Source organism: Centropristis striata, chromosome 20 (genome assembly GCF_030273125.1).
Source record: "Centropristis striata isolate RG_2023a ecotype Rhode Island chromosome 20, C.striata_1.0, whole genome shotgun sequence".
NCBI lineage: Eukaryota > Metazoa > Chordata > Actinopteri > Perciformes > Serranidae > Centropristis > Centropristis striata.
The window spans coordinates 16,061,290-16,088,582 of NC_081536.1; the positions used below are offsets into that span (position 1 = coordinate 16,061,290).

General features: G+C 36.7%; 3 protein-coding genes across 4 annotated transcripts; 1 reads left to right on the top strand and 2 right to left on the bottom strand.

The window, feature by feature from the left end:
• Window positions 1-72: 72 nt before the first annotated feature.
• LOC131993716 (glutathione S-transferase omega-1-like) lies at window positions 73-4,994 on the bottom strand. Its single transcript, XM_059359719.1, has 6 exons — window positions 4,840-4,994; window positions 2,075-2,183; window positions 1,752-1,974; window positions 1,553-1,654; window positions 761-861; window positions 73-482 (listed from the first exon to the last, which is right to left on the bottom strand). The coding sequence occupies exons 1-6, from the start codon at window positions 4,865-4,867 to the stop codon at window positions 332-334; spliced, it is 714 nt and encodes a 237-aa protein (XP_059215702.1). The 5' UTR covers window positions 4,868-4,994; the 3' UTR covers window positions 73-331.
• Window positions 4,995-5,014: 20 nt separating this feature from the next.
• On the top strand, window positions 5,015-24,067 carry cfap43 (cilia and flagella associated protein 43). Of its 2 annotated transcripts, none has more exons than XM_059359712.1 (38): window positions 5,015-5,178; window positions 5,344-5,597; window positions 5,788-5,884; window positions 5,990-6,157; window positions 6,297-6,447; window positions 6,645-6,789; window positions 7,035-7,120; window positions 7,286-7,417; window positions 7,540-7,656; window positions 7,760-7,837; window positions 7,943-8,091; window positions 8,248-8,351; window positions 8,583-8,732; window positions 9,837-9,997; window positions 10,078-10,242; window positions 10,431-10,561; window positions 11,787-11,952; window positions 13,200-13,310; window positions 13,968-14,045; window positions 15,126-15,251; window positions 15,331-15,435; window positions 15,523-15,639; window positions 16,151-16,351; window positions 17,091-17,297; window positions 17,483-17,569; window positions 17,773-17,853; window positions 18,574-18,702; window positions 18,811-18,930; window positions 19,575-19,682; window positions 19,887-19,973; window positions 20,062-20,150; window positions 20,224-20,434; window positions 20,850-20,962; window positions 21,162-21,321; window positions 21,524-21,688; window positions 23,327-23,407; window positions 23,498-23,651; window positions 23,738-24,067. In XM_059359712.1, exons 1-38 carry the CDS (start codon window positions 5,150-5,152, stop codon window positions 23,911-23,913), a joined length of 4,989 nt encoding a protein of 1,662 aa, XP_059215695.1. In that variant the 5' UTR covers window positions 5,015-5,149; the 3' UTR covers window positions 23,914-24,067. The 2 variants fall into 2 exon arrangements, with proteins under 2 accessions (XP_059215695.1, XP_059215696.1); XM_059359713.1 differs by having other exon boundaries at window positions 16,154-16,351.
• sfr1 (SWI5-dependent homologous recombination repair protein 1) lies at window positions 23,906-25,650 on the bottom strand. Its single transcript, XM_059359721.1, has 3 exons — window positions 25,256-25,650; window positions 24,381-24,737; window positions 23,906-24,273 (listed from the first exon to the last, which is right to left on the bottom strand). The coding sequence occupies exons 1-3, from the start codon at window positions 25,349-25,351 to the stop codon at window positions 24,085-24,087; spliced, it is 642 nt and encodes a 213-aa protein (XP_059215704.1). The 5' UTR covers window positions 25,352-25,650; the 3' UTR covers window positions 23,906-24,084.
• Window positions 25,651-27,293: the final 1,643 nt, after the last annotated feature.

The following is a 27,293-nucleotide window of genomic DNA, read 5'->3' on the forward strand; positions in this document are numbered from 1 at the left end:
TTGAACATGGAAGGAAAACATCATGTAGTTTTGTTTTTAATCATAACAGATAATAATGTGAGATTCAGGCAAAAGTCATTAAAAATCTTTATTAAAAATAGTAAAACACCTTGATTCATATTTACCTGATTGTACCTCCTTCTTATTAATCACAAAGTAAAAAAATCCTCTCCTATGTGTCCCTTTAATGTAAACCCAACATGATGTTTGCTAAAGGGTATTTTGCTATTATATCAATGTAGAAAAACAACAAAACACAAGAATAACCTTAACCAAAACAAATATGAATAATGAATGGGACGGTTTAAGTTTTGAGGACTTGTTTTGATTTCTACAGGCCATAGTCGTAGTCTGGGTTCCCCTCTACGTAGGTCTTGTAGAAGGCCCTGTGGGTTTCCACACTGTGCATGGTGGCTTTGACTGCCTCGTCCTCCAACATGCGCTCGGTCCACTTCTTCAGCTCAGGTGTGCTGTCAAGGCAGCTGAAAAGACAACGGGAATCAAACCAAAGACCAAATTACAGTACATGAACATAAGTCAACCCTCAAACGATTATCACACGTCATGAAGGAAATATGAGAAAGACTTATATGCCTTATTCAGGTGAAATTCCCTGCTCTTCATTGTACAAGTCTTACTTTTGTACTGTACCAAACATTTGTACTTTTTGCTACTCTCCATGGATGTTTTGAAATGCCTCCATAAATAAAATGTATTTATTTAAAAATGTCCTGAGTGGTTCATTCAGTTCATTACTTACCATTTGAGTCCAAAGAGCTCCAGCCTCTCAAACCATGGCCACATCATATAGTCGATCATTGTGACGGAATCACCAGCAAAGAACATGTTTTTACCCAGCTCCTGAAAAATGTAAATTGCATAAAACACAGTAAACTAGCCAGCCATGGTCATTAAGACAGACACGTGGGGGATCTCTCACTTTTCCTTATTATCTTTCACCATTTATTGGCGTTCACAATTACATTTGCACTAATGATCATTCCTGAGGACTACCTTTTACGCAATACTAGAAATTTGAACTTTAATAGAGTTATAGTATAAAAGAAGATACTCTATACCTTGCAAAAAAGTCTGAGGCACACAAAATATGTTAATTTGGCTTTTTATCCCTCTGTTCATGTGTTCATTTGGTCGGATGCTGAACTGATGACACTAATGTTGGGTGCCCACCTTAAAACTGTGGTGAGTATTTAGATATTATGTGCTCTTGAGCTGAAGATTTGTGTAAATTATCACATTTTTAGAATTTGACGCTTTGAAGCAATATCCAAATTTAAAGTCAAATGTCATGGCTCCATAAGTCTTGACAGACATTGGTCTAAACTGCAACTTTGCTAGTTTTTATAGCTTTGGCACTCTCGACACTATTGGATGCATAATTAATGGAGATCAAATCCTTTTAAACATGTTGGTGGCATTGATAAAATATTAAATATTGATAGTTTTGACAACCTCACTGGGGACAATTTATACTTTACAGTCAACCAAAATGGTGAATGTATAAGAAACCAGAGCAGACTTGGCAACCTACCCCATTCAGTTTGCCAAACTTCTCTTTCAGTTCAGCTTCCAGTCCTGAGACATCCTCGCTGTTCTTCCTCCCATTTGCGATCTTGTAGAAGTATGGTACCACCTGTAGAAAACAGAGACATTAATATGATTATCTGAGGATAGTCACGTTAGACAAGTATACAAAACAGGATTTAGATAAAAGTCTGTATAAAGGATACCTTGGAAAAATGCTCCAACATCATCCTCTGCTGAGCCCTACCAAAGGGAGAGGGAGGCAGCAGCTTCTTCTGAGGGTAAGCTTCATCCAGGTAGTCACAGGTGATGGGAGACTCGTATATCACCTCACCAGCAGGTGTCTCCAGTGTTGGAACAAGACCAAGAGGATTTTTCTCAAGGAACCAGTCCGGTTTGTTCTTCAGGTTGATGTTGATGGTGTCATGCCTGAAAGACATATGCATATTTAATTAGATTACAGGAATTTCATGTTTTGGGATAAGAAAAATTTTGGTCAAAAATAAAATATAATGAAACGCCTCTTTACTTTATCCCTTTGGCACTCAGCACCAATCTGGCCCTCTGGGCGAAGGGGCAGAATCTCATGCTGTAAATTCTGATTTTGCCTTCTGGGACTCGACCCGGGGCGGCACTTCCTGAAAGAAAAAAATATTGTCATTTCCATACATGACATAATACAAGGAGGAGGGCATATTGACAGTAAACATTTATTCTTACCTCTCTAACACTTTTAAAAAAAAACTTAGGTATACTATAGGTATTGCTGAAACAATTAGCTGACTTTATTTTTGCCACTTTGAGAGTTTGGTGTAGTGAGGTTAAAAATATGTAGTTAAGAGGTGAATTTCACTTTTGATGTATTTGTTCTTTATTTTTGTGTTTCCATTTCATGCTGCTTGGTATATCAACTTCAAATCATTTCAGAAGAATTCCTATAGACCCCAGCTTTATCTCACAGTTACAACTACTAGTTTATAATAGGTCAATTAGTATTTTACCATCAACCATAAAATAATTTTATAACCTTGGATGCAATGTGAGAGATAAGCTACCGAACGGCATTTAAAGCAGTAAAAATGAGCTCCACCTCAACCAGCTACATCTTTAAAATACTGCATCCATTGAAGTACATCATTTATAACAACCCAATAATTTATATATGATAAAAAAAGGCGAACATTCTTATGAAAACTTTACATTTGATACTTCAATAAAATGTTGCTGATATTAAGGCATTACGAAATTAAAGTCCTATGAAATAATAAATGTAAATTATTATTTATTGAATTGTATTACATCATTTTATTTATATTTACATTAACTAATATATTCATTCTGTAATTTATTTCATCGGGATATATATTTATATCATATTTATTATATTATGATGGGTCCCATTACCTCTTGAAACAGTCTGGTGGACAATGTCAAAGATGCAAGGTGAGGATCTCATATGCGTAAGAGTAATGTGGTGATATTAATCTAGACAAATTTAGACAGATGTCAAGCAGGTCCACTGCAGACTTGGGAGGAGTGATGAACAAAAGAACAAAAGAAAGGAATTTATTTCGCAACTGGCAGTTAAAAAATTATCTCTTGTAGGTTAAAGGGTGGATATACAAGGAAGGTTAAGATTGCATAAAACCAACTCAAGGATTGTGCTGTTTTCATGGTGACATTCTACATATGCACATTTGATTAGAGTTGTCCCCCACACAGGTTGAATGAGTCATAGAAATAAAATAAAAAATGCCTGTCACATGTTTTAAGGTGCTATCTACATGAAAGTTAAAATCATCCCAGAGGGACTGAGAGCTGAACTTCCACTGGTGTTTGCTCAGTTTGTTTCTCTGATAACTTATCATCCAACCATCTGATGACTAAATCTTTCGTCTGGTTAAAATATGTTGTTAAAAACAACCAAGATCTGAAATGTATATTGCAAAAATGTGGCTTAAAACCAGGTAACCTTAACCCTGACACATGCGCAAAAGGAACATTATACCATCGACAGCTGACCAAAGGTACTGTTACCTCGAATAAATTACAGATTTTTCTGGGTTTTAATAGTTGTTGGAAACATTTGGGATAATGGTACACAACTCAGTAAATAAGACCACAACTCAACAAAATATGTTACCTAGGTCTACGTAACCTTTTAGCAATATTTTAATGCAGAAAAGAAATATTATGTTTTTAGATTGCATTATTGTTTATTGTGTAATTTATTTCATAGGGATGTATATCTATATCATATTTCTTATATTAGGATTATTATATTTATTATATTATATTTATATTTATCATTGATTTAAATGGGATTACATAAAAACAGTCGGTTTAAACTTTACCCTTTTAGCCTTATAAAGTCACATAGAAGGAGACCACCGTGTTCTTTACTGATAAGCAACTGCAGTAACTTTTTACCAATCTATCCTTTTTACACTGAGTACATTTTAAATGAGTTACTTATAATGTCAATAAAATAGTCTTAATGTACTTATTGGACATCTCTCACAGCTGCATATCATTAGAGTGTCCACAGAGAGGCGCAGTGCTAATTATGTATATTCAGTGCTAAAGGAAATACAATACGTATGTTATTATTAATAATTTAATAATAATAACTTAAAGTTATATGGCGCCTTTCAAGAAAATCAAGGGCGTTTTACATGGGACATAACTGAAAATGTAATAAAAAAGTAAAATTAAAAAGGAGTTGGTTATTGGATTATTTGTCATACACGCCTTCTATATTATTATAACCTACAATTAGCTTAACGGACTGCCGAGCAGGTTACAAACTGCATAGTCACCATGACTTTGCAAAAATTTCGCTGCTGTCATTGCTTCGTAACGTGATTGCATGTCAGGTAGGAATACATGAATGGGAGGTCAAACATCTGGCAGCATGTCAAGTACAGCATCATTCAGTTTTCATGCAAAATGATGCATTCAATAGAATCAGATACACACGTTAAACACGTGTGTCTGACAAATGTAACGTTAAGGAAGTGAAAATGAAAAACTCATGCTAACCGTTATTTCGTTGTGTTTAACATTACAATGCCAAATTAGCTTTAGGAGTATGTTGCACACAGTTGTGTGTGCATGTATCCCGTAAATTAGCTACTCAGCCCCTTTAAAATGTAAAGCTAAAACTATGTTTAAACATCTGTCGACAACCTCAAATGGATTTGGCGGAAAGTCATCTTTTAAAAGGGTCACGAGTTAAACCGTAACACCTGCACGGTGCCCTTTCGTTAGATGAGTAATCGTTGTACGTCTTACCTCCAGCAAAACACTTCTCAGTAGACATGATGCTTCAGGTGGCGAAAGTGGTCTTGACACGAATGCAAGAGGGTCTGTAAATGAAAGAAGAAGCTGTAGTTATTCGACTGTACGTACTGTTCTCAGCGATCTTCAGGCTGAATTATTTTATGTGCATCCTACTTCCGGTATGGGCGTGTCAGATATATTATGAACCAATGGCATTAAAGAGTCTGGTTGCCTAGGATACGCAACGACTCGCCAGTTTGTTTCTGTTGTGTTGGTGAAAAAAGTTTTATATTACTGTGTGTACTTTTATTTTTATCCTAAAATGGATGACATTGGAAGTTTAGAAGTCAGGTATGCCGCCGCTTCACATACGCAAAATCTTTTTTTACTTCAGTAAAAAACTATAAACCGTTTATGTACCGTTTTTATCACAGTTGTACTGAATGTATGCTAACCTCAGTGATCCGTATGCTAATAAACTAGCAAGCTAATTCTCGCCTGTTTTACTCCTTCCAGGTGGACACAAGGTTTTACTAACAAGAGCATCGAGTTTGTCGACAACAAAACAGTTTGTTACACATGTGGGAGCTATATCTGTTTCCTCAACCTGGAGACAAAAAAGCAAAGTCTGCTTCAGAGTCCTGGTAGAGGTATTGGTAAATTGACAGCCAATGGCAACAATGGAATTCTCGCTTTCTCCGAGGAAAAACTATCACCATCTATATTTGTATACACTTTCTCCGAGTTTCAGCTGAAAAATGAACTAAAAGGTATGATTTTCTCCCAGCTGAGATAATTTGCTAAATCTATGCAATAGCCATCGATTTTTTTCAGCTGTCTTTGTAAATAATTTTACTCTAGTTTTATTTGAAGATTATTGTTATTTATGCTTGGTTGTTGGCTCTACAATTGTTTCCTCTCAGACAGATCCTAAATAGTTTCCACTGATTGTTTTTCTAGGAACAGCACAACTTGACTACACATCTCTGACATTAAGTGATGGTGGTCCCTATTTGGGCTGTTGCTCCTCTCTTCCAGACTACACTATAACCGTGTGGTAAGCCATTGAAAGCAGCACCCTGCTTCATGTTGTGTACTTCATATTTTCAGTTATGTTTATTTAGGCTGAGTTGCTCTGTTACTGTAATCATGTGTGATACAGGAACTGGGAAATTGCTGAGCCAATTTGTACTCAACCACAAGCTGGGCAGGATGTCATTTCTTTAGTGTTCAACCCTCTCAACTGGCTCCAGCTCTGTGCTTTGGGCACAACATCGCTAACTGTCTGGAATATTGAGAGGAGTGCCAGCTTTCATGTCCTAAAACCAAGGTAAAGTGGACCTACAAGCAAGTAGTATCATTTCTGCAGATAATTTAAACTGTATTACCTGTATCTGTCCCTTTCCATTTTATAAGCAGCAAGTGCAATGGATATTACGTATGTATGTGTCATATTTTTTGCTTTGCAGTGTGATTGAGCTTCCAGCAACTGATGGTTCATTTGTTGAGAGACTGGTGCCCACTTCTCACACTGTCAGTGAGACAGTGCCCTATTTTGGTCTAGAGATGCCTCCATCAGCTATTGCTGGGCTCAAGGGTGACAAGGCAGAAATCATTGTGGTATTGTCTCATTGCTTTTTATACACTAATGCAAAAAACAAATACACATCCACCAATTAATATATTTGTTTTGGAGATAGAGCTGTGCTTTTTGGATTTATAAATCTATTTGTTGGAAAAAATAAATTTGTTCTCACTAGGTATACAAACAGAGACAAAATGTAAACTGTTACCCAACTCCACATGTGTTTACACAGAATAAACTCTGCAACAAAGCCAGACTAACTCCTACTGCCATCTGCTGGACAGAAACATCAGAGCTTTATGTGGGCTGTGAAGAAGGCTTTCTGCTCCTTGTTGACCCAGAGAACCTGTCTGTCTCAGTTCTCTTCAACCCCACAAGTAAACAAACACACACACTGGGCCACTGGGTAGATTTTTAAAAGACTTAGGTAACTGGGAGTATTACTAGTCCCAAATACAAATATTGTTCAATATTAAAACCTGTTTTGATTATCAGAGAAAATGGAACAGTAAAGTGATGTGGTGCTAATAAAGTGTCAGTGGTGTGATGAATAGCAGCAGAATTTATTTGGCAATATAAAAAAATAAATGTTATATCTGATCTGTGTTTCACTTTTGTTTAGCTGCTGATGCCATCCCTGAACTCAGAACTCAGAGCAGCTTTCAAGGTTTAACCCTTAACAAGAATGGTTTGATCGCTGTAGGAAAGGTAAAGTCCCATGCATTCTTAAACATCCACATGACACATCCAAAATGTAGTGAAATATAATAAATACATTTTTCAACCAAACGCTGATCTGATTTGAAATTTCAGTCATCAGGAATTCTCATGAACTCCAATTTAATAGCACTTTAAAATATTAATGTGTCACAGGAGAGTGTGATGCATTGTCTGCAAATCAAAGGGACTCAGATCAACATCACACAGACATGGCAATTAGAAGGACCCATCACAACTGCAATGTACTCCCCTGACTATGAAACATTGCTTTTATCTTCTAATACAGTAAGTACTATAGTGAACCAAAGTGTAGCATATTTATTTATATAAAGCCATGAAATAATATCATATATATTCGAGAGAAGAGATATAATGAAAATTAACACAACAGGCTTCTTGTTCTTCAGCGACAAATCTATATGCTGAACCCAACTCGGTCAGACAAGATTGAGAAGGTCCTGGATGTTCTCAGTGGCAACTTTGTGGCGGCAGCTTTTTCACACGCTGACAAGAATATTTGTGTGGTAAAACATTTGTTTTGCTCAAGAATTACAGTGTCTCGGGATGTGTAATTTGGGTCAATGTCTCTTAAGTGAGTGGTGATGTTTGTGTTTTTTCTGGTTGCAGTCAGTGAGAGATTCTGGAGAACTGCAGCTGTGGTCCACAGATGGCATTTGCCTTGGTTCCCTGTCTCTTCAAGCTGAGGTCAGATTCACAATATGTGTAACATTCAGAATATAAGTAGTGTCACGGTAATACACTTCTGTAAGTTCTGTAAGAATTTGAGCATTGTGATCTGTGTCTGTTTAGGTGACAAGTCTGGCCTGCTGTCCTGTTGCACAATACACAGCTGTTGGAACGGCTTCAGGACACATCCTTGTCATTGACCTGAACAGAGAGCAACAACCTCGTCTGGTACACCAGGTTCATCTCTACCATACTCCTGTGGATCACCTAGTGTAAGTATCATCCATATTATCATCCTGATTATCATCCAGTAATCAGTACCCATAAAACCCAAAGGTGAGTTTTATGGAAAAGGCAAACAATCTGTGTGTGTGTGTGTGTGTGTGTGTGTGTGTGTGTGTGTGTGTGTGTGTGTGTGTGTTTTACAGTTTTGATCAAGAGGGGCACTACCTACTCACCGGTGCTTCAGATTCACATATCTTTGTACTAGATGCCAAACCATCAAAAAGGTTTTCAGTCATAGGATATACAGGTAGATACTCTTAATTTATTCATCAGATATGTTACTGCTGTTCTGTATTTACAAAAACATTGTACATGCGAAGGTGAAGTTAAGATTGTGATAAAGCTTCAGTGTGTATTACTGTAACATTTACCTTCAAATGAACAAAGCATTATTTTGGTCATGTCATATTTAGATATTGAAAGATGGAATTCATCCAAATTTACCTTTTTCCCTTTACCACTTAATTCTCTGTTCCAGTTGTTCCCGGCCCCATTTTGTCTCTTTCCACTCAGTGTGTCAGAGACTGTGAACAGGTAAAAGTTCTTGCACTGTGTGCCGAACAGGAGGGCAAAAATCATGATGGTAGCCAGCTGACACTGCTCTCTCTGCCTCTGAGGGACCTTGCAGGTACAGCCCTGATGGAGTAGATTAATTCACTACTTACTTAGCTTTTTAAATCACGGGTATTTTAGACATTGGTGTGATGTTGTTTGTTAAGTCAGCGCTGGGTGAACATCATAAATGATCTGGAACAGAGGAGAGAGATATATAGAGAGCCGATTAGGTCCAGTGGCTCCCATTAACAACATGAACAAAAGAACAAAAGAAAGGAATTTACTTCGCAACCAGCAGTTCATAATTTAGCTCATGTAGGTAAAAGGGCGGATTTACAAGGAAGGGGAAGATTGCATCAAACCAGCTCAAGGATTGTGCTGTTTCATGGTGACAAAATCTTTCAGCAGTAAATGATGGAGTTGCACCCTGTAAAACTATGTTGTACAAGATAGACAATGAGACAGACAGGTCTCTAGAGGAAAAAGCAAACATTCAGTCTAGGGTGCGGCAGCAGATTAGAGTTGTGCCCCACACAGGTTTAATGAGCCATATAACTAAAAACATGCCTGTAACATGTTTTAAGGTGCTATCTACATGAAAGTTATTTTAACTTTCCATCCTGATGGGACTGAGAGCTGAGCTACCACTAATGTTTGCTCAGTTTGTTTCTCTGATAACTTAACATCCAGCCACCTGATGACTAAATCTTTCATCTGGTTAAAATATGTTGTTAAAAACAACCAAGATCTGAAATGTATATCATAAATATGGTGCAAAAGGAACATGAAATCAAACGGACTGTTACCTCCAACTAATTACAGTTTTTTCTGGGTTTTAAAAAATAATTGGAAACATTTGGGATAATGGTACACAACTCAGTATATAAGACCACAACTCAACAAAATACGTAACCTAGGTCTAGGTAACCGTTTCGTAATTTTAATGCAGAAAAGTTATATATTATGCTTTTAGATTGTATTATTCATTTATATACATGCTTAAGCTAATACAGCACTTCAAGGCCAAAACTGACTACTGAGGAGTCCCTCACTATTATTTCAGATGCATATGTTCAGACTCTCTGTGGTAGATGTCATAGACATTGCTTAAAGCATAAAAAGAAACTGACTATTTTTAATTATTTATTTTTTAATATATTCATACATTGACCCACAGGTCCAGACTGTGTAGACCGACATGGTTGTTTGTCTACTCAAATCCTCAAAGTGTCCAGATACGAAGTGTCTTATCCAATCAACTCCTGTGTTCTGGGTGTCAGTGATGTCTTTGCTTACTGCCCCAAGAGGAAAACTCTTCAGCGATTTCAGCTTCCCCAGGTTTGCTGCTTCCTAACATGACAGATTATTGAACTATTATAGAAACAGTGACAATGATTAACACAGATTTTTCTGCCCAGGACACAGACAGTTCTTCCTGTCAACAGATGGTCCAGCTCAAACTAGAACAGGAAGTGATGGCTCACTCTCTGGGCGCCGCCTGTCCTGTTCTGTCTCCTCACCACTTATGGCTGGCTACTGTGGGTCAAGACGGCCTACTACACATCCGAGACACTGCCTCTATGGTAGGAGCTCATTTTTGTTCTATTTATTTCTCGTAAACGTTTGAATTGTGCTTTCATTGACTATAATTTAATGCTGTTGCTGCACCTACAGGAGTGGCACATCGAACTGCAATGTCATGATGAGATCTTATAAATATTGGAATCATATTTTTATTGTCTGTATCACAATGCTGTTGCTGCACCTACAGGAGCGGTACACTAAACTACAATGTCATCCTTGGCGCCTGGGTGGAGTTCGGAGCGTGTCCTTCTCTGCAGACAGCCAAATGCTCCTCACTGCAGGCTTCAAAGATGGCTCTCTTGTGTGCACTGATCTCAGGTAAAACCACAAGCAGTCTGTCATGCTTACATAATGCACAGCTGTGAACAGTAGAGGGAACTGTTGCTCGCAGTAGTGACACCACTTTTTACGCAGTTTAATAGTGTGTACAGTACATTTACTTTTGGTCGTGGTGTTGGCCTTGAAGGACAATTGTAAATAAATACAACTGAAGTGCTGGGTCGATGAGGATCATGGCCATAATCTGCAGGAAAACAATGTACCAATAAATGTCACAGCACAATCTAAATCACTTTACAATCCTCTTCTTTTCTGCTTGCTCCTCCTTGCTTTTGTTTTTAAATTAAGAAAACTTCTCTTCTTTTTCCTAAGCCCTTACTTCCTGATTTTATAGGAGGCTCATTTTAGGTACTGTAGGGGTAAATGTCCAGAGATCGCAACAAACATATTCAGTAGTTAATTGTGAACAACAGCAGCCTTACAAATAAAAGTCTGCAAAAGTATGGCTTATTCCTTTGTGCCATACAAATGGAGAACTTTGTCCAAAAAATATTGAAAAACACTTGAATTATGAGTCACAGCATTGCACATTCGTGACATGTTCCCTAATTATGAACAACACAGGCGCTGTGTTATTTTAAGTCAGTTCCATATACACACTCCTGCTGAAATGAATAATGACTCGTGGACCAAGTTAACAGCACAACAGAAAATAGACCTCAACAAATGCACTCTCTTCTCCTGTTTGAGTAACATTTGCAAAAGAAGTACATTGCCCACAAGTTTTATAGAATAACTGTAAAGCCTTTTTAATTACTATTAACTATATATTTGTGACCAGTTAAAAGTGTACATGTACAGCAAAAACAAATGGGCTTACTCCTAAGTGCCACAGACAAATTTAAAAAATTATATAGACGAACTTGGACTTTTATTAACTCTTACTTTACTTTTTTTAAAATAAATAAATTAAATTTCATATATTGTCAGCTTTTTCTTTAGTGTTATTTTACTCTGAAACTTGATTATAGTTATTGTACAAAGGCAAAACAGCTAGTTGATGTAAAATTATTTTGTCATAGGGCAGAAGGAAACTCTTTCAATTTAAAGACAGCATGATTTGTTTTTGAAAGATCATAAAGTTATTGTTTCTTATATTTATTGGGATTTATGATCAACTGGCCATCATAAACCTGCTATTACAAATATCTTCATATATCTGCTCCATTATTGTGTATCCTTTATTTTCCATGGCTCCATACAGAATTAAAGGTGTGGATGCTAATAAGATGAATGAAGCTACTCAGTACAGTCAGTCTATGGATCGTTTCTTGAAGGACATATTCAACACAGAGAACCCCGTCCTCATTGACCTGCCTGAGTGGGACCAAGAGTCTCCTGCTGCCATGTTACAACCAGAGCAAAGTGAGGTAAGTGATATTCTGCTTTTTTTGCAGTAAAAAATAGTGCTACATAACAATGTTCTGACTGTGAAACACCAAACAGCATACTGCAATTGTAGAAAATACACTCACACAATAAAACTAATGCAGTCTAATAAAACAGCCCAGCGGTGGGAAGTAGTCAGATTCATTACTTAAGTTAACAAAGTAATACCACTGTGTAGAAATACTCTGCAAGTTACATTTTTAAAAATTTTAGCAAAATATACTTAAAGTACTAAAAGTAAAAATACACATTATGCACAATGGCCCATGTCACAGTAATGTTTATTATAATTATTGATGTGTTAATGTGAACATTACTCATACAAATTATACTCAAGTACTAATAAGTGCACTACTTGAGCAAATGTACTTTGTTTCTTTCCACCACTTCAACAGTCCTGTAAAAAGCCTCACCTCATGGAGGTTACATTGTTAAGCTATACTAAACAGTGTTTCTAAAATGTTGTATCCTGTCATTGTTATAAAAATGTGGATGGAAAAAATATCTCAAACACCTCTTAGTATAACAAAACAAGACTGAACAACACTACAAACTACAGCCTCCTCTTAAGTTAAGTTAAGTTTACATAAATGTTGTACTACAGACTTACAATAATGATAACATAATCAAGCCTTGGTGGACAGCAGATTGTTGGAGGTTATAAAAGTGTGAGGCATCCCAGTAAATTTAAGGAATGTAACAATCAATGTTAATCGTTTATAAGAAGCAGTTTGTTTTTGAGCTCTTCCAGTGACAAACAGCTCAGCGCTTGTGTTCTTAATTACTGTGGTATGTATCTGGCATGAATATTACACAATCTGATAGATATTAAATTATGTTATTTATTGCTTATGTAAAGGCCTTAATTAACTAGAAGATTTTTTTAAGCAGTGCATCAAATCAAATACTATTTTACTTTTCTATATCTATTGTGACTTTACCCTTTATATACTTATATTTACTGTTTCCCAACTTTTTTCGTACTACATTCCTCTATTACTCTCTTTATTCTTTTGCAATTACTGCCTCAAATAATTTATTTATACATTACTTGTTTGTATTTAATCCCCTATTTTAACCTACACTATTTAAGGTTAAGATTCTCATTTTGTTTTTACTTGTGTAATCTATATTTTTCTCTTTTTTATACATATTTAATTAGGATAGTTATATGTTAGATAAAGAACTTGAACTGTGCATTGTTTTCGTATGTGTTGTCAACGCTCAGGTCAGTGTTATATCAGAGACTGTGGATGTGACAGAGCAGGATGAGAGATATAACAGCTTGCTGTCTACTCCACCTTCACACCCCACCTGGCTGGAGAGCAGGCGAGAGGCGGTCAGTGACTAACATGCTGTAATATTTGTCGTGGTGGTATAAATGTGGATAATGTTAAGTGTGTTTACATACTTCTCCTGTGTGTACGATGTTGCAGGTGGAGGATTTCGAAAGTGCCCATCTCACCTGTGTGTGATATATTGCTATGTTGCTTTTGGCACACAGTTTGCAACAGCATGATTTATCTTCATGCGTTATAGAGTTAGGAGTCAACCAATTAGAAAGTGGTACAGAGTTTAAATGCAGATAAGCATTTGCAAATAAATGTTCAGTACTTTGTAACCTGACAAAGCTCTCTGATAACAATAGATTGATAATGAAGGTGTGGCAATCTTTGAATTGTGGGTTTTACACCTCATCGACAGATGGGAAAAGGGCAGAGGCACTTTCCTGCCTGCTTTTATGCTACAACACGCTTCTTATCTGACTCACATGTCCTGAAGTGACTTCTTTTTGAATCAAGCTGCATCATGTTGAGTGAAGTGTCGTTTTCCCCCATGTTGCAAAGCTTAGCATAATAAACACACTGTTTTGCAAGTCATTTAGGTTTATTTATGGTTGGAGGGTGTTATGTTTCTTGTCTATTTGACATAATGGTATGCAATTTAATACTGACTCAATAATTTCTCACTTGTTTTCAATCTATGTTTTAAACAGGTTATTAGAGAAGATAATGAGCAATATTCTGAGACAAAGAAAAACCTGAGGAAAAACATCAAAGAGTTACGTGACACTGTAAGTGAGTTTTAATGCATATTTGTTTTGATTTTAATCCATATTTAAGAATGTAGTCATAGGTTTAACATTAAACACGTTAACATTAAAAAAGATCGCACAGTGCAGGTAGGTACAAATACTGAATCATCAACATGCTTGGTAAGCGCTTTTTAATTCAATATGACTTATCCCTGTAATTATATACAGCAACTCACTACCAGGGCACACATACACACCCAGTAAAAGACAAGGGAAAAACATTTTCTCACAAAGTTAAAGCACTTATAAGCTAACTGATATATGTATGTGGAATTCTGGTACATTAATGCATAAATATAAAAAAAATATACAAGCTTTCAAGCTATGCTAATGCCAGCTAATGTGAACACTGAATTGAAAATGATCCAGTGGTATCTCGAAGCATCAAACGAACATTTGACCTTTTTAAATAAAATAAAAAAAACCTTTCCCCCTTTTAATTACCAGATTTATTGTTTTTTAGCACATAAAACATAAAACACTTAGAATGCTTAAAAATCTATCATAAAACATTTGTTTTTTAACAGTCTAGCTCAGCTATATATATTCAGTGGCAGACTTTAACATTGTGCATTTACTACTAATATAGTACTAATTACAAATTATAGGTACTCGCACTTTAATTAAGTTTTTCCATTTTAAACAACCTTATACTTCTGCTCTACCACAACTTAGAGGTCATCTATGACTCCACCACATCTGTCTAAGAGCTTTAGTTACTTCTCAGATTATGGTTTTACATCCCTTTTCTGTTCAGTAAAGCCATGTATCTCGTGATGTTTTAAGCACAAACTTAAACATCTGCAGCAGTAAATGCAACATGCACATTAATACAGCAGTAATATTAATCTAAAAACATTTTGCACAATGAGTACTTTTGCTTTTGATACTTTAAGTACATTTTGCTGATAATACTGATCATTTTAATTAAGTAGGGTTTGGATGGATATAGACTGTATAAAATGTTTGGATGCACGACTTTTAGTGGAGTACTTCCTCAGTGTGATATCAGTACTTTCACTTAAGTAAATGAGCAAACCGTCTTTCCTGTTTTATCAGGTCCAAGAGATGATGCGCGAAAATGAGAACGTCCCAGATATCGAACGCTTGGAACAACAGGAGTTCAACCTGGATGTTGAGGAGCAGAGGAGACTGGTGGCCATGGTGGAGCAGGAAGTTACTCAGGTAAACACACAAATGGCACAATGTATATTTGTTGTTTGTTGTTTGTTTTGCTTTGATTTTTAATATAGTCACATTGTAGGTGAGAAATGAAATCGAGTGGGAGATTTTAGCAAAATGCTACCTCTGTGATGTCCTTAAGAGAGAGTGCTGGGATTCTATGAAGGTCAAAGGCAGGGCAGTTAAGGTAAGACGAGCACAGAGAAAGGTTGCACTTACAGTACGCCATGTTTTGTTTTAAAAAATCTAAATTACTTTTGACTGTCTGTTACAGGCCTTTCACTCAGAACATGAGGTGAAGAACTACCCTCTGAAAGAGAAAACAGAGAAAGAGGTGGAGGAACTCTGCAAGATTCAGAATATGAGGAAGTTTGAAAAGGCTGCTTGCACAGTAAGCAAAACTGTTCCACAGGCCCGAGCAGTCTGTGGTTGAGATTCTTGTTAATGTTGTAATGAGAAGCACATGTGATGAGTTAGGAGTGGATTGGATTATATGTTTACTGTTTATAATGCAAAGCAGAAAGGCAGCATCCAAACATCTTCTTAAAGCTGTGATAATGCAGCCTCCCCAGCATGTGGGTTTTCACACTCTGGAAATACACTTTACTCCAAACCACTCAAGTCAAAACAGGTTCACAGCTGGAAAATAATTTGATGCTTTAAATCACCGTCCTACGTCTGACCTTTTGCTGTTGTAACTTTTTAAAATGCTTGAATACGTGCCAGTCCGCCAGTTGTGAAACTTTTCTAGATTTATGTCTATGTGGCTGAAGGATAGTTGTTAGGATAACTCTTCACTGCAATATTGTCGAGATAAAGTTTATAATCTTATGGCCACAGATTTAATCCTCAACATTTTTTAGCCCTCTCATTTAAAAGTATTTCTCCCCAACTTTCAACAGCAGCAGAGCGACCTAAAGAAAAGTTCCAACATAACCAGTGTGAAGGAGGAAGAGCAGCGTGAGGAGGAAGGCCAAGAAGCAGAGACGGCTGCTGTAACGGGGAGTTTCTCCACTCAGTTAGGATATTCAAATCCTTACATCTACGATCAGTTCCGCCTTCAAACCACAGAGCAGAGGATAAACCAGATAATTCTGCTGCAGGTGGGAACCTGTTTAAACATTGTTGAGTCTCAGCAAAAGTGTGATGAAGATGCCTCATAACCTAGTGCATCCGTTAAAAACGCTGCTCTGTTATTCCTAGAAGACAAAACTGCTATAGAATGATATATGCATTTTATTTTCCATATTTTAACCAACTACAGTTCTGATCAACTACCAATTAGTCATTCATTTTCAGAATTTTAACCATTGTCAGTTTGTTTACATTATGAAACATAAAAAATGAAATATTTCTATATACTAAATCCTAGGTTTTTTTATTTACTGTATGAGATATGTTGATTAAGTAGCAACAAAAAATATGTTAATGCATTGCATCAAACACTGCAGTGCACTATTATTCAGCAGCAATATCAATGGTGGAAACCAGGAAAATAGTAAAAACGGCAATTTTGAACCCTTAGGAGTCTTTATTTTGGTGACACGGTTTATTATTGGGCATAAGATTTCAATAATTGAGGAAAGAATCCTCACACTTCTCACATGCCTTAAAACCAAAATCGTTGAAAAATGTACAAACAAAAATATCTTGAGTGATGCTCAAGGGTTATACAGTACTTTTGTGCCCAAAACACACTCTTCAAAAATGAATAGAATATAGAAAAGTGATAAGTATAAAGAAGTGATTTATAAAAACTGACTGACTCAGTCAAACATGGTTGTCATCATGATCATAAATATTATTTTTTCTTTGCCACATTTTACTCAACTCTGTATGCAGGATGTGATTTATCGAATCAAGACAGCTTTCAACACTGATTTTGATGCCGCGCACAAACAGAAGGTGCAGGAGCTGAACCGTGTAAGGGACAGGAACAGACACATCCGGGAGATAATGTTGGAGCTGGACATGAACGAGAAGCTGTGGGAGCCAGGTCTGACCAACAGCGAGCAGCCAGAGCAACTGCTCACAGTGGACGACTCTGAGGTTACTGACCTCCTCGTGAAACATCTAAACACTTCACAAAGTACACACAAAGTTCAACACACAAAGAGAACATGTTGAGCTACTCTGTGGTTTGTTTGTTTTTTAACTGAAATGTGGTCACATCCTCATTTGAAATGCTTTTTTTTCAGTTTACCAAATAGTTATGTACCTTTGTCTCACTCTAGATAACAGCAGAAAAGTACCTCACCCTTGAACAGAAAAAGGAGGAGGAGAGGAAGAAGCTGGAAGAGCAAAAACGTTTGGCTGCCAAAGTATGCTGCCATCATAAAAATGTGTTTTTGTTTAGCAAATTCTTTAAATACGTCTATATTTGAAAACTGCATCTATGATTGTTATTGATAACAATAGTGAGAATACATTTCTCTGCAATAGTCCTTCAACAGTTCAAACAGTATTGACAGCATGTAATAAATAAAAGCAGGTTCTGTCATACTGATTGGTCTTTGTGTTGCAGGGTGATAATATCAGAGACCGGGCTCTTGATGACCTGATGGATGGAGAGCTTGAAGTGAAAAAAGAGGACATCTTAAAAATGGTGGGTCATAATATAAAATTGTATTTTTAAAGTATTAATAATGTAATAGATTGATAAATAATATATGATTTCATATAACATTATATAAAGAGTTGAAGATGTATTTTTCCTGTGACATTATCTACTCACAAAATTAGTTCAGGCACTTTGAAACGTGTTCTTTTTAGAGGTGCAACACTTTATTAAATTGTCAGAAAATCTTTTTTATAATTGATTGTTTTATAATGTGGCCTGCCAACGATTTTCTCATTCAAAATGAAAATTAAATGACTAACACTGATATTTTTTTGTACTTAAATAGTGAATAAGGTGCCACAGTGCATTAAAAACACAAAAGCAAGTTGAGTACCCCTGTGTCAAACTTTTGTTGCAGCCCTAATATAAATGTAATTTTTGGATTGTTATTTAATTATTAGATTTGAATGTTTTATTTAATTTGATCACAGGATGCAAAGAGTTTACTCAAAACATTTTTTAATGTCTGAGAGTGAAAGGGCAGAAAAAAATCTTTCCCTACCTCCTGCAGTTTATGAGGCACATAAAACACTGCATCTCAATGCAGCCAAAATTAGATTCCTAACACTCACACAACAAAGTGCTAAAAATCTCCCTTTAGGCAAATTATTTTTGGGGCTTTTTAAAAAAATGTCTTTCCAGGCTGTGTCAGTTGAATTAAATGAGCATGAAGTGCACATAGTTTCTATTGAATTGACTCCACAGGAAATACCTCCGCCTGAGTTTGTTTTGACCAAACCTGACATTCACTGGACTGAGGAGGAGAAAAAGGTCTATAAAGAGTATGAGAAGAAATCCAAAGACCTGAGTGAGGAGAAGGAGAAATACAGAAAGGTATTAACAGTAGAAACATTCACATATCTGTTATGCTATGATCAGAAATATGATAAACATCCATTCAGTTTAATCAGTTGATATCACCTGTGAACGCTGTAATTCCAGTTGATGGAAACTGAAATGAAAAAGCTGCAGACAGCCAGCAGGGAGGCGACCGAAAGGTTTGATGAAAGTTTGACAAAGCTGTTTGAGAAGAAAGTGAAATGTGAAATGGCTATTTATCAGGTGAGTCAACACACAGGTACACACACAAGTTAAAGTCCTGCTTGAAAAAATCCTAGATAGTAGTATAGTAGATAGTAGGGTCGATAGTTAGAGTACATGATTATTAGAAGCAAAATGTACCTAAACCAGTATAGGTACTGGTTTGATACCTCTGACTGATATATTATTAAATACAGTATGAAAGCATTAGATGATTAATACCGAAGTATCAGTGTGTAAGCAGCATGTTACTGTTGCAGCAGCTCAAGGTGGAACCAGTTTTAAATACTTTACAACTGGTTTAATCTTTAACAATGTCTTTATCTGAAAAGTAACCAAAACTGTCAAATTAATGTTGTGGAGTAGAAGTCAAACGAAGCATCACATTGCTAAGGCTAAGTACAAGTTCTCCAAATTGAACTTCAGGACAGTACTTGAGTAACATAATTTAATGACTTCCCACCACTGCTGACATATAACACATGAAGTCAATCTGCATCACATTTTCTTCCTTTTGTTTCCCTTTTATCATTTTCCTCACACAGGATAAAAGACCCTCTGTTCTCATTGTGGTTTCTTCTTGAAGTAATTATGAGATAGGATGTCTTATGTTTTTGATACCTTTAAAAATGCATGTTTAATGTTGTTTTTGATGTATTTTACAGGAAGAGCTGAAGATTACTTATCTCATTTATTCAGTCCTCATAGAAGACGAGATGAGAAATCGAGAGCTGGAGCTCAAGCTCAAACTTGAAGAAACATTGGCATACAAGGTCAGAAAGTAGTAATAATAAAAAACACAGTAATGCTGAAGGAATTTATGACTGGCAGCTTCAGTTTCGGATATTTGTGAGACACCTTAGTTAATAGTGGTGATGTTTTTCCAAATTCTAGTATTGAATCCTTCCAATAACTCATGCATGTTTTGCAAGAGCTAACCTGTGCTCTTGTCTTGGTGCCCTGTATTGCTCTGACAGGATGAAATTGCAGAGGATGTTAAAAGACATGAAGAAGAAGTGGAATTGTTTCACAAGTCTTATGACAGCATTGTAATCGAGGACAAAGTAAGCCAGCTAGTAAAACAATAAAAACATGTTGACTGTAAGTGATGGTGCAGATACTTAATATACATATCCATCCCTGTCTCCAAAGGTCCTTGACAAAGAATTCAGGAAGGAGTTTTTTGACGTACCAACCAATGTGGTCGATCTTTTATACAAGTTATTCAAACGTAGACCCAGGTTTGTAATACACACATGATATGCCAATGTTAGCTGTAAATTAGCTGCTCAGTTGCTTTTTTTCATGCCTCAGGATTCAAAAGATGAGGACCCAGACCGACAACAACTCCAACCCTTTTAAAGAGCAGCGTCTATGCGGTTCACTGGCTCCCGATGCACTCGGCAAAATGCTGAAGGCCATGGAGGAGCTGGATGCTCCGGAAAATATACCAGAAGGCGTAAATCCATCAATCTGGGAGAGATTTTGTCTGGTCCGCAGAACAAAAGTAGAGAGTGAGCAAAAGGTAAAATGAGGACATGGATGGGTTGATGCCTGGAAATCCAGATGAACATTGCTAATCCATTAAAATACTTATGGCTAATACGGCAAATACATATACTAGGCTTAATAAATAGATATTAAAGTTGTGCCTTTCTGTAAATAAAACAAATTGCTTGTTAAATTAAAAACATGAAAGGAAATTATTTCCAATTTTCTTTAATTAAACAAATTGGAACATTGAACTGAAGACAAAGGGTACCATTTAAAGAAAACTATGGAAAAAAGGATAGTTACATTTTAAAGTGTGATTTTCTCTTGCTATTCTCTTTAAACTACCTTAAATAATCCCTGAGTGCAATATGACTGTCTTTCACAGCGTGTTTCTTTTTTCATTTTGTTTGTAATTGTTCCCTCACCGTTTGAAATGTCCTTTGCAGGTAAAATTAAAAGCTCTGACTCTTGCTGAGATGAATGCATTCCTTCATAAGAGGAAAGATGAGGAAAACGCAGCTCAACGTGAAATTAAAAATCTCTCCGACGGACTTGAAAGGTATGACTGTGATGTTGTCATTCCTTGTGTTTGTTTACATTAAAAATGTATTCGTCACCCATGTCAAGTCAATAATTTAATTTGTCTCATTGTATATTGTAACAATAGTAAAAAGTGATTTTTAGGGGAAAAAAATAATGATAATTACAGTGGATTAGAGTGATCCTCTTGTGGTTTTCACTGTGTTACTCCCTTCCAGTCTGCATAAGGAGAAGAATATTTTCCTGACTGACATCATGGTTCAGGTGCTGCTCAAACAGGGCCAGGTGGAGGTGTCCACCACAGACCTGACTACTGACTACACTGACTCTGTACTTCACCAAAGAAGTGTGGTGGAGGACCTCAACAGAGAGATCAGGGTCAGCCTATACCACCAGACACACAGACACTCTTATGACAAAACAAGGACATGGGGTCATATCATAATTGCATAAACACTGAATTCAAATTAAAATACAAACTGAAACCAAAATGAGTCAAATCCAAGTCGTGGTCAGATACATACAGTATGTTATGAAAATATCAAAGTGTCTCTCAGCTGATTATTATGTATATGATCAGACACGCGGCGAGCAGAAGATAGCGTCCATGGTGGAGTGCAAAGACTTCCGTAAAGGCATCATCCAGCAGCAGTGGGAGCACAGGATGATGGAGATGCAGATAGAGGACCTCAACAACCAGGCGAGAAACATCCAGATGTTACGACTCTCTGAAGACCAACAGGATGTGAGTATAATCACCACACTGAGACATCCTAATACTGCTTTTTAAGCTATTCTCATAGATCTGGATGTCTTTTATTTGTATTCAAATACAACTGTATACAACACTTTCTGAGAATTAATGCTACTGGATAGTGAATAGATGTAACCTGGTACATAAGTCATGGTAATTATGTCAAAACTTCAGCATCTGTTTGAAAAGCGAAGAAGTCTCTGCATTTCTGGTGAAACTTTAATCCTGTCAGCATTTCTGGCCAAACCTCAGTCGTTGATATGAAGGCAGGTATTTTGGTTTTGGCAGCATCAGATGTTTTGCGAGCAGAAAATTGTAACCATCCCCAAACACACCCTACACGTGCAAGCTCCCCACCCTGTTTTCTTCTTCTTTTTGCATCTTTTAAACTCTTACTCAATAGGTAGAGGCTTATCGTTGCGATATGTAACTACGTAGATTAACTGAAGTACCGTTTCTTTTGTATAAATCTGAGTATTTTCATTTCCTTGCTTTAACATCTCAGCCATGTTTATGCAATTAAAAAATTGGAAAGCTTCTCTGCTTCATTTGGCAGCCACTGTCATTCTAAGGCGTGAACTGGCAGTTTAATCAAAAGCCGATCACAATAAGCTGACAGGAAGATGCATGGTTGCAGTTCATTAACCCCTTCGTACACATTTTAGGCTGTAAAAATTCATTTGTTTACCTTTAGAGCTTCTATTGGGGTTTTTGAATAAAGCTTTGAATGTCTGTCTTCATATTTTTTTGTCATTGCCCTAAAAAAAATCCTCAAACAAAATCCTCGAGTTAGTAATTATTTTTAATAATGCAGCTTTTTGAAATTAAGTCTGCTGCTACAACAACACCTCTTTAAAACAGGAGCGGGCCTCTCTTTGTGTGCAGCAAGCAGGAGAGAAAAATATTTTTTTGACTTTAGTGAAAAAGTCATTTTTGAAAGGCAAAACAACAAAAAATGGATTGAAGTAGTATAGTTGGTTAGATAAAAAACAATTGTTAATTTTGGAAATAATACATCCACCTTTTTTCAGTTCATTCTTTTTGAGTTAAAAATGCTCCTAATTGGAAAATCAAACCACATAAGTGAGAAACAATTGTACAGAATTCAAATTTGAATGTCATGGTAAAGAATGAAGCTTCAAACTGTTTGGTGCAGCCTGAGACGGATTATAAAACACAAGTTGCTGCATGAGTTATTGACAAAATAATAACATGGAGGTGGTGGTAGAGTAATAAAAAAATGTAATAAAGATCAAATGAGTCATCATCCATAATTTTCAAAAAAGTCGATGAGCATGGCTCACAAAACATGTTTCCATGCCTGAATGCCAGTTTCCTCTGGCAAAAGGTTCAGGTAGCTCCGCTGTGGCATGGCACGGAGCTTCCTGTCATTGTTTTAGGCCTCCAGAAACCTTGAGAGGAAAACACTTTGAATATAAATAAACCCATCCTGAGTGATCCCATACACTTAATACGGCAGTTTTGCCAGGACTGTTGTGAGAAACTTCATCAAAACATTAACTGTAGACACTTTACAGAAAACCCTGTTCAGACACTTTTGCTGCTACTCCTGTTTTTTTTTTTTAAAGTTCTCGCTTCATTTAAGTAATTATTTACTTTTCTTTCCAGTATCTCAACAAGACAGATCAGGACAGTCGCGTGTCCAAGCAGGTTTCCATCCTGGAGAAAACTATAGCTTTCCAGGAAAAGGTATTGATGTGATCTCATTAAGCAACTCTTTATTGTGTACTTTCTATACCTGACTGTTGAATTCATATACCCTTTATGCTTTATTTTTAGACTCATCTACAAAGTGTGCAGCATCGCGTAAAAAAGATTGAACAGCTTCACAGGCAGGCAGCAAAAAAAGCTAGTAAGAACACAGCTTTAGGGCAGCAGCTACCAGATATGCAGGTGACCGTGGCAAAAAGGAGACACATCTATGAAACTATAGGTAATAAAACAATGATTTCAGTGCATTGCAAAGTGAGATTTTAGAGCCTCTTCTGACTGATAATGTGACTTGGTTTGGTGTTACAGCCTCAGAGGAAAATCAGGCAGTTAAAACCGAGGAGCGCTACCAGGAAATCGTTCAGAAGAAGAACTTGGCGGAGTTTGCCAGAGCGCAGGCAGAGGAACTGGCTCTCCTGTCGGCAGAAGTTGAGCGTCTGAGAATGAAAAACTTTCCTTCACTTGATCAGCTGAAACACACCTGAGCAAAGCCTTCTCTTCGACAGAAAACACCATTTTATTTACACTTTTCTTAGAAGGTAAACTTAACATGAAATGTATAACTTAAGCAGTGAATAAGAACAGTAGAGCAGCAACAAATAAAGCAGTTATTTAACTCTGGATATTTGAAATGTGATTGTTTTAAAGAATGTTTATTAGGTAGTGAAGTCCTCCTCTGTGCGGTCAAAGTGCAGAATGCCATCATCCAGACCAAAGAGGTCAATAAGCTCTGACAGGCTGGCCTTTCTTCCATCTATGGGGAACTCTGACTGGAGCTCATACAGAGCAGCCTGGGCACAACTCCTCCACTTGTCAATCAAGGTCTGGAGCTGTGTTAAATCATTCTAGGAAGAGAGAGGTAATGTGTTATATAAACACAGTAATTTTCATGTATAAATAATCAAAATGTTCATGCTAGAAGCAACCCCAGACAGATTAAATTAGCTGATACCTTGCTTCTGTACATTTTAACCATCTTGAGTCTGCGCAGCGTCTCCATTTTGTCTTTCACCTCCTTCCTCAGTTGATCCTGTTGTTTTGTCAAATCTTTGAAAGAAGGATGTGTTGGTCCGGGAAAGGGTCCAGAAAACTGTTCACTCCCTGATCTGTCTTCATTTCTGTTTACATCAACTTTGGGCATGATCAGTGGAGGGCTATTAACTGTCTCCTGGGAATCTGCTGAAACTTGTCGGCCATCCTCCTCCTCATCATCAACACAAAGGCGCTTGGCCACAGAGAAGGGTGAGGTGAAGGAGCGCCTTGTTCTCTTCAGCCTCTCCCTCAGCGAGGAGCTCAGCTGTTGATGATGCTGCAGAGATGACAGTGAATGAATGACAGGGCAGTGGGATAATTATAGCATTGCACAATATTTATCAGGCCTGATAATGTAAGCTTTATAATCATATGCATTAAATAGGGCCAATTACATGAAACTAAATTGCTTTCACTGATCAAAAGTATCAATTTCCTATTGTTAGCACACAGTCAATTATTTGCCTTTTGTTCTTGTGGTTTATCTGCATTTCTTTTTAAGTATTTAATACATTTACATGTCTGATTTGACAGATAATGTCACAGCATTTATTTTAATTCTTAGGTAAAATACTAATTTACAGGTTATGAGCTTCTTTTTAAAATACAAAAATCTTTCTATCTTATCGATACTGGCCATAACAAGCAGGTTATTACTGGTTATCGGCTGAAAGTCTATATCGTGCAATCCTAGATAAAGGCTACGTAAGGTTGTGTTTCACCAATTTTGACTTGACATTTACCAGCTAACATTTCTTGACTAGAAACATGCAGGCAAACTTCACTTGAACCTACCTTTTCCTCTTTATAATTACAGGGGCTTGACTCCACTGAATCACAAGGTGAAGAATACACTGGTTTTAATTTGTCGGCTTTAGGGGTGATCTCCATCGGTGAAACTTACTTTGACTCATGTAAAATAACTTATTTGTGGATAACGTTATGGATATTGAGTTAGCCCAACAAGTTTAAGCTAGTCAGCTTCTCCTCAACAAACACGTAAAATCTAAACTAACACGAGTACTGCAAACGTATTGATGAAGCCTTTTGCAACAACTAGTAAGCAACCAGCTGTTTGTTTGTTGTTGTTTGTTTATTTATTTTACACAAAACGCGAATTAAGATACAAAACTGTGAACACGATGTGAGGCTTTTTCCTGTTTTCCTTATTTTTGCGGCTCAAGAAAACCTCCAAAGTCAACGATTGGATAGAATTTGGTGACGTATTACCGCAGAGGATCATGGGAGATGTAGTTTCCTGTTAGATTCTGTTACAGCACAAACCAAAAGTTAAAACAAAAACCCTAATGTTAAATCTTATATTGGAAAAACTCAAACTAAAATATAATAATGATAATAATAATAATAATAATAATATTGGTAAAAATATTATTATTTAAAGTATACATTGTAGTTGGATTAAACACACACATTTGATAATCTTTTTATTTTCATTACCTCTATTGCTTTTATTCTTGTTTATTTATTTTTTATTGACATGTCTTTTTTTCATGTCATTGTTTTTCATTCATCTTCTCTGTACCATCTTTTTGTGTCTTTTGTCTTGTTGTTTAATTATTATCCAAAGCACTTTGTAAACACAGTTTTAAAGGTGCTTTGTAAGTATAATGAACTTATTAGCAAAAAAGACACATTGATCCAACTGGAAATTCATTTTTAAATGGTTAAAGTAAATTTTTTATGCATCTGTGGAGGGTTTCCGTGTTGAAGCACTGTTACTTGGTTACTTCTTGTTACTAGGGTCGACTCATTATGATTCAGCTCTTCTCATCAGTTGATTCATCTCTATTAAAGGATTTATTTAAACTCCAGGGATGTATTCAGCGGTTGTTTAAGATAGTTTTGAGACTTGTCCTGATGGCCAACTTTTTTTTTAAATTGTGTTTTTCTGTAGCCGTGAGCAGAAAGGTGTGAATTAAAACGTGATCCTGCCGAGACTTGAACATCAGAACTTGGCAGTCTGGTATTACACACCCCAGGGAATGGGGATTTTTAACATTTTATATGGATGAATCTAGCAGGGCATGGCTGGGGGTTGAAGATAATTACTGTGTGTGAGTCAGGAGACCGTTTTCTGTGCTTTTTTATCTTTTGAGTGGTTGACATGAAATATTGTGCTTGCTCCTCAGCACTGTGGCTGTAGCCATGGTGTGAGTTTATAGAATCTAGAGGGTATGTGAGACACTGAGCGAGGATGCCAGCTCTTTCATCAGATGCAGGTGTGTAGGCTAAGCACTCATAAATAAGGCCACATGTTATGTTTGTGCAGGCTAAGATGCACATGAGGATCAGAAGTAAGACACTATCACTCCTTTTATATCTAACATGGTTGTGTCCTTTAGTTGAAGAAGATATAGTCAGTTAGAACCATTGTCTTAAATTCAACATCAAACACATGTTTTTCAACCGTTTAACTGGATTCCCTTATTAGATTTGATGGTCCTATTTGCCACAATGCACGGCTGCAGTGGTGTCACTTGATTTATTTAGCTGAAAGGGTGTTTTGTATTTTGGGTTAGTGGGTTACGTTATCTGCCATGTCTGTTGGAAATTTTTCCTTTTATGTGGTGCCAACGTCTCATCTGCAAACACGTCCTTATCTACCAGGTTTACATAACATGGTTTCTAAATGGCAACATAATAAACATTTGTATGGTTGACACATGCCTATCTACAAGATCTATACAATTACCTAATTACGAAGGATCTTGTAGCTGAGCGGTACCATTTCCCAACATACATTTTGACATGTCAGAGTAGGTAAAAAAAACAGGTGTTACTCATAATGATAACAAAAAAAAAAAAATGTCTG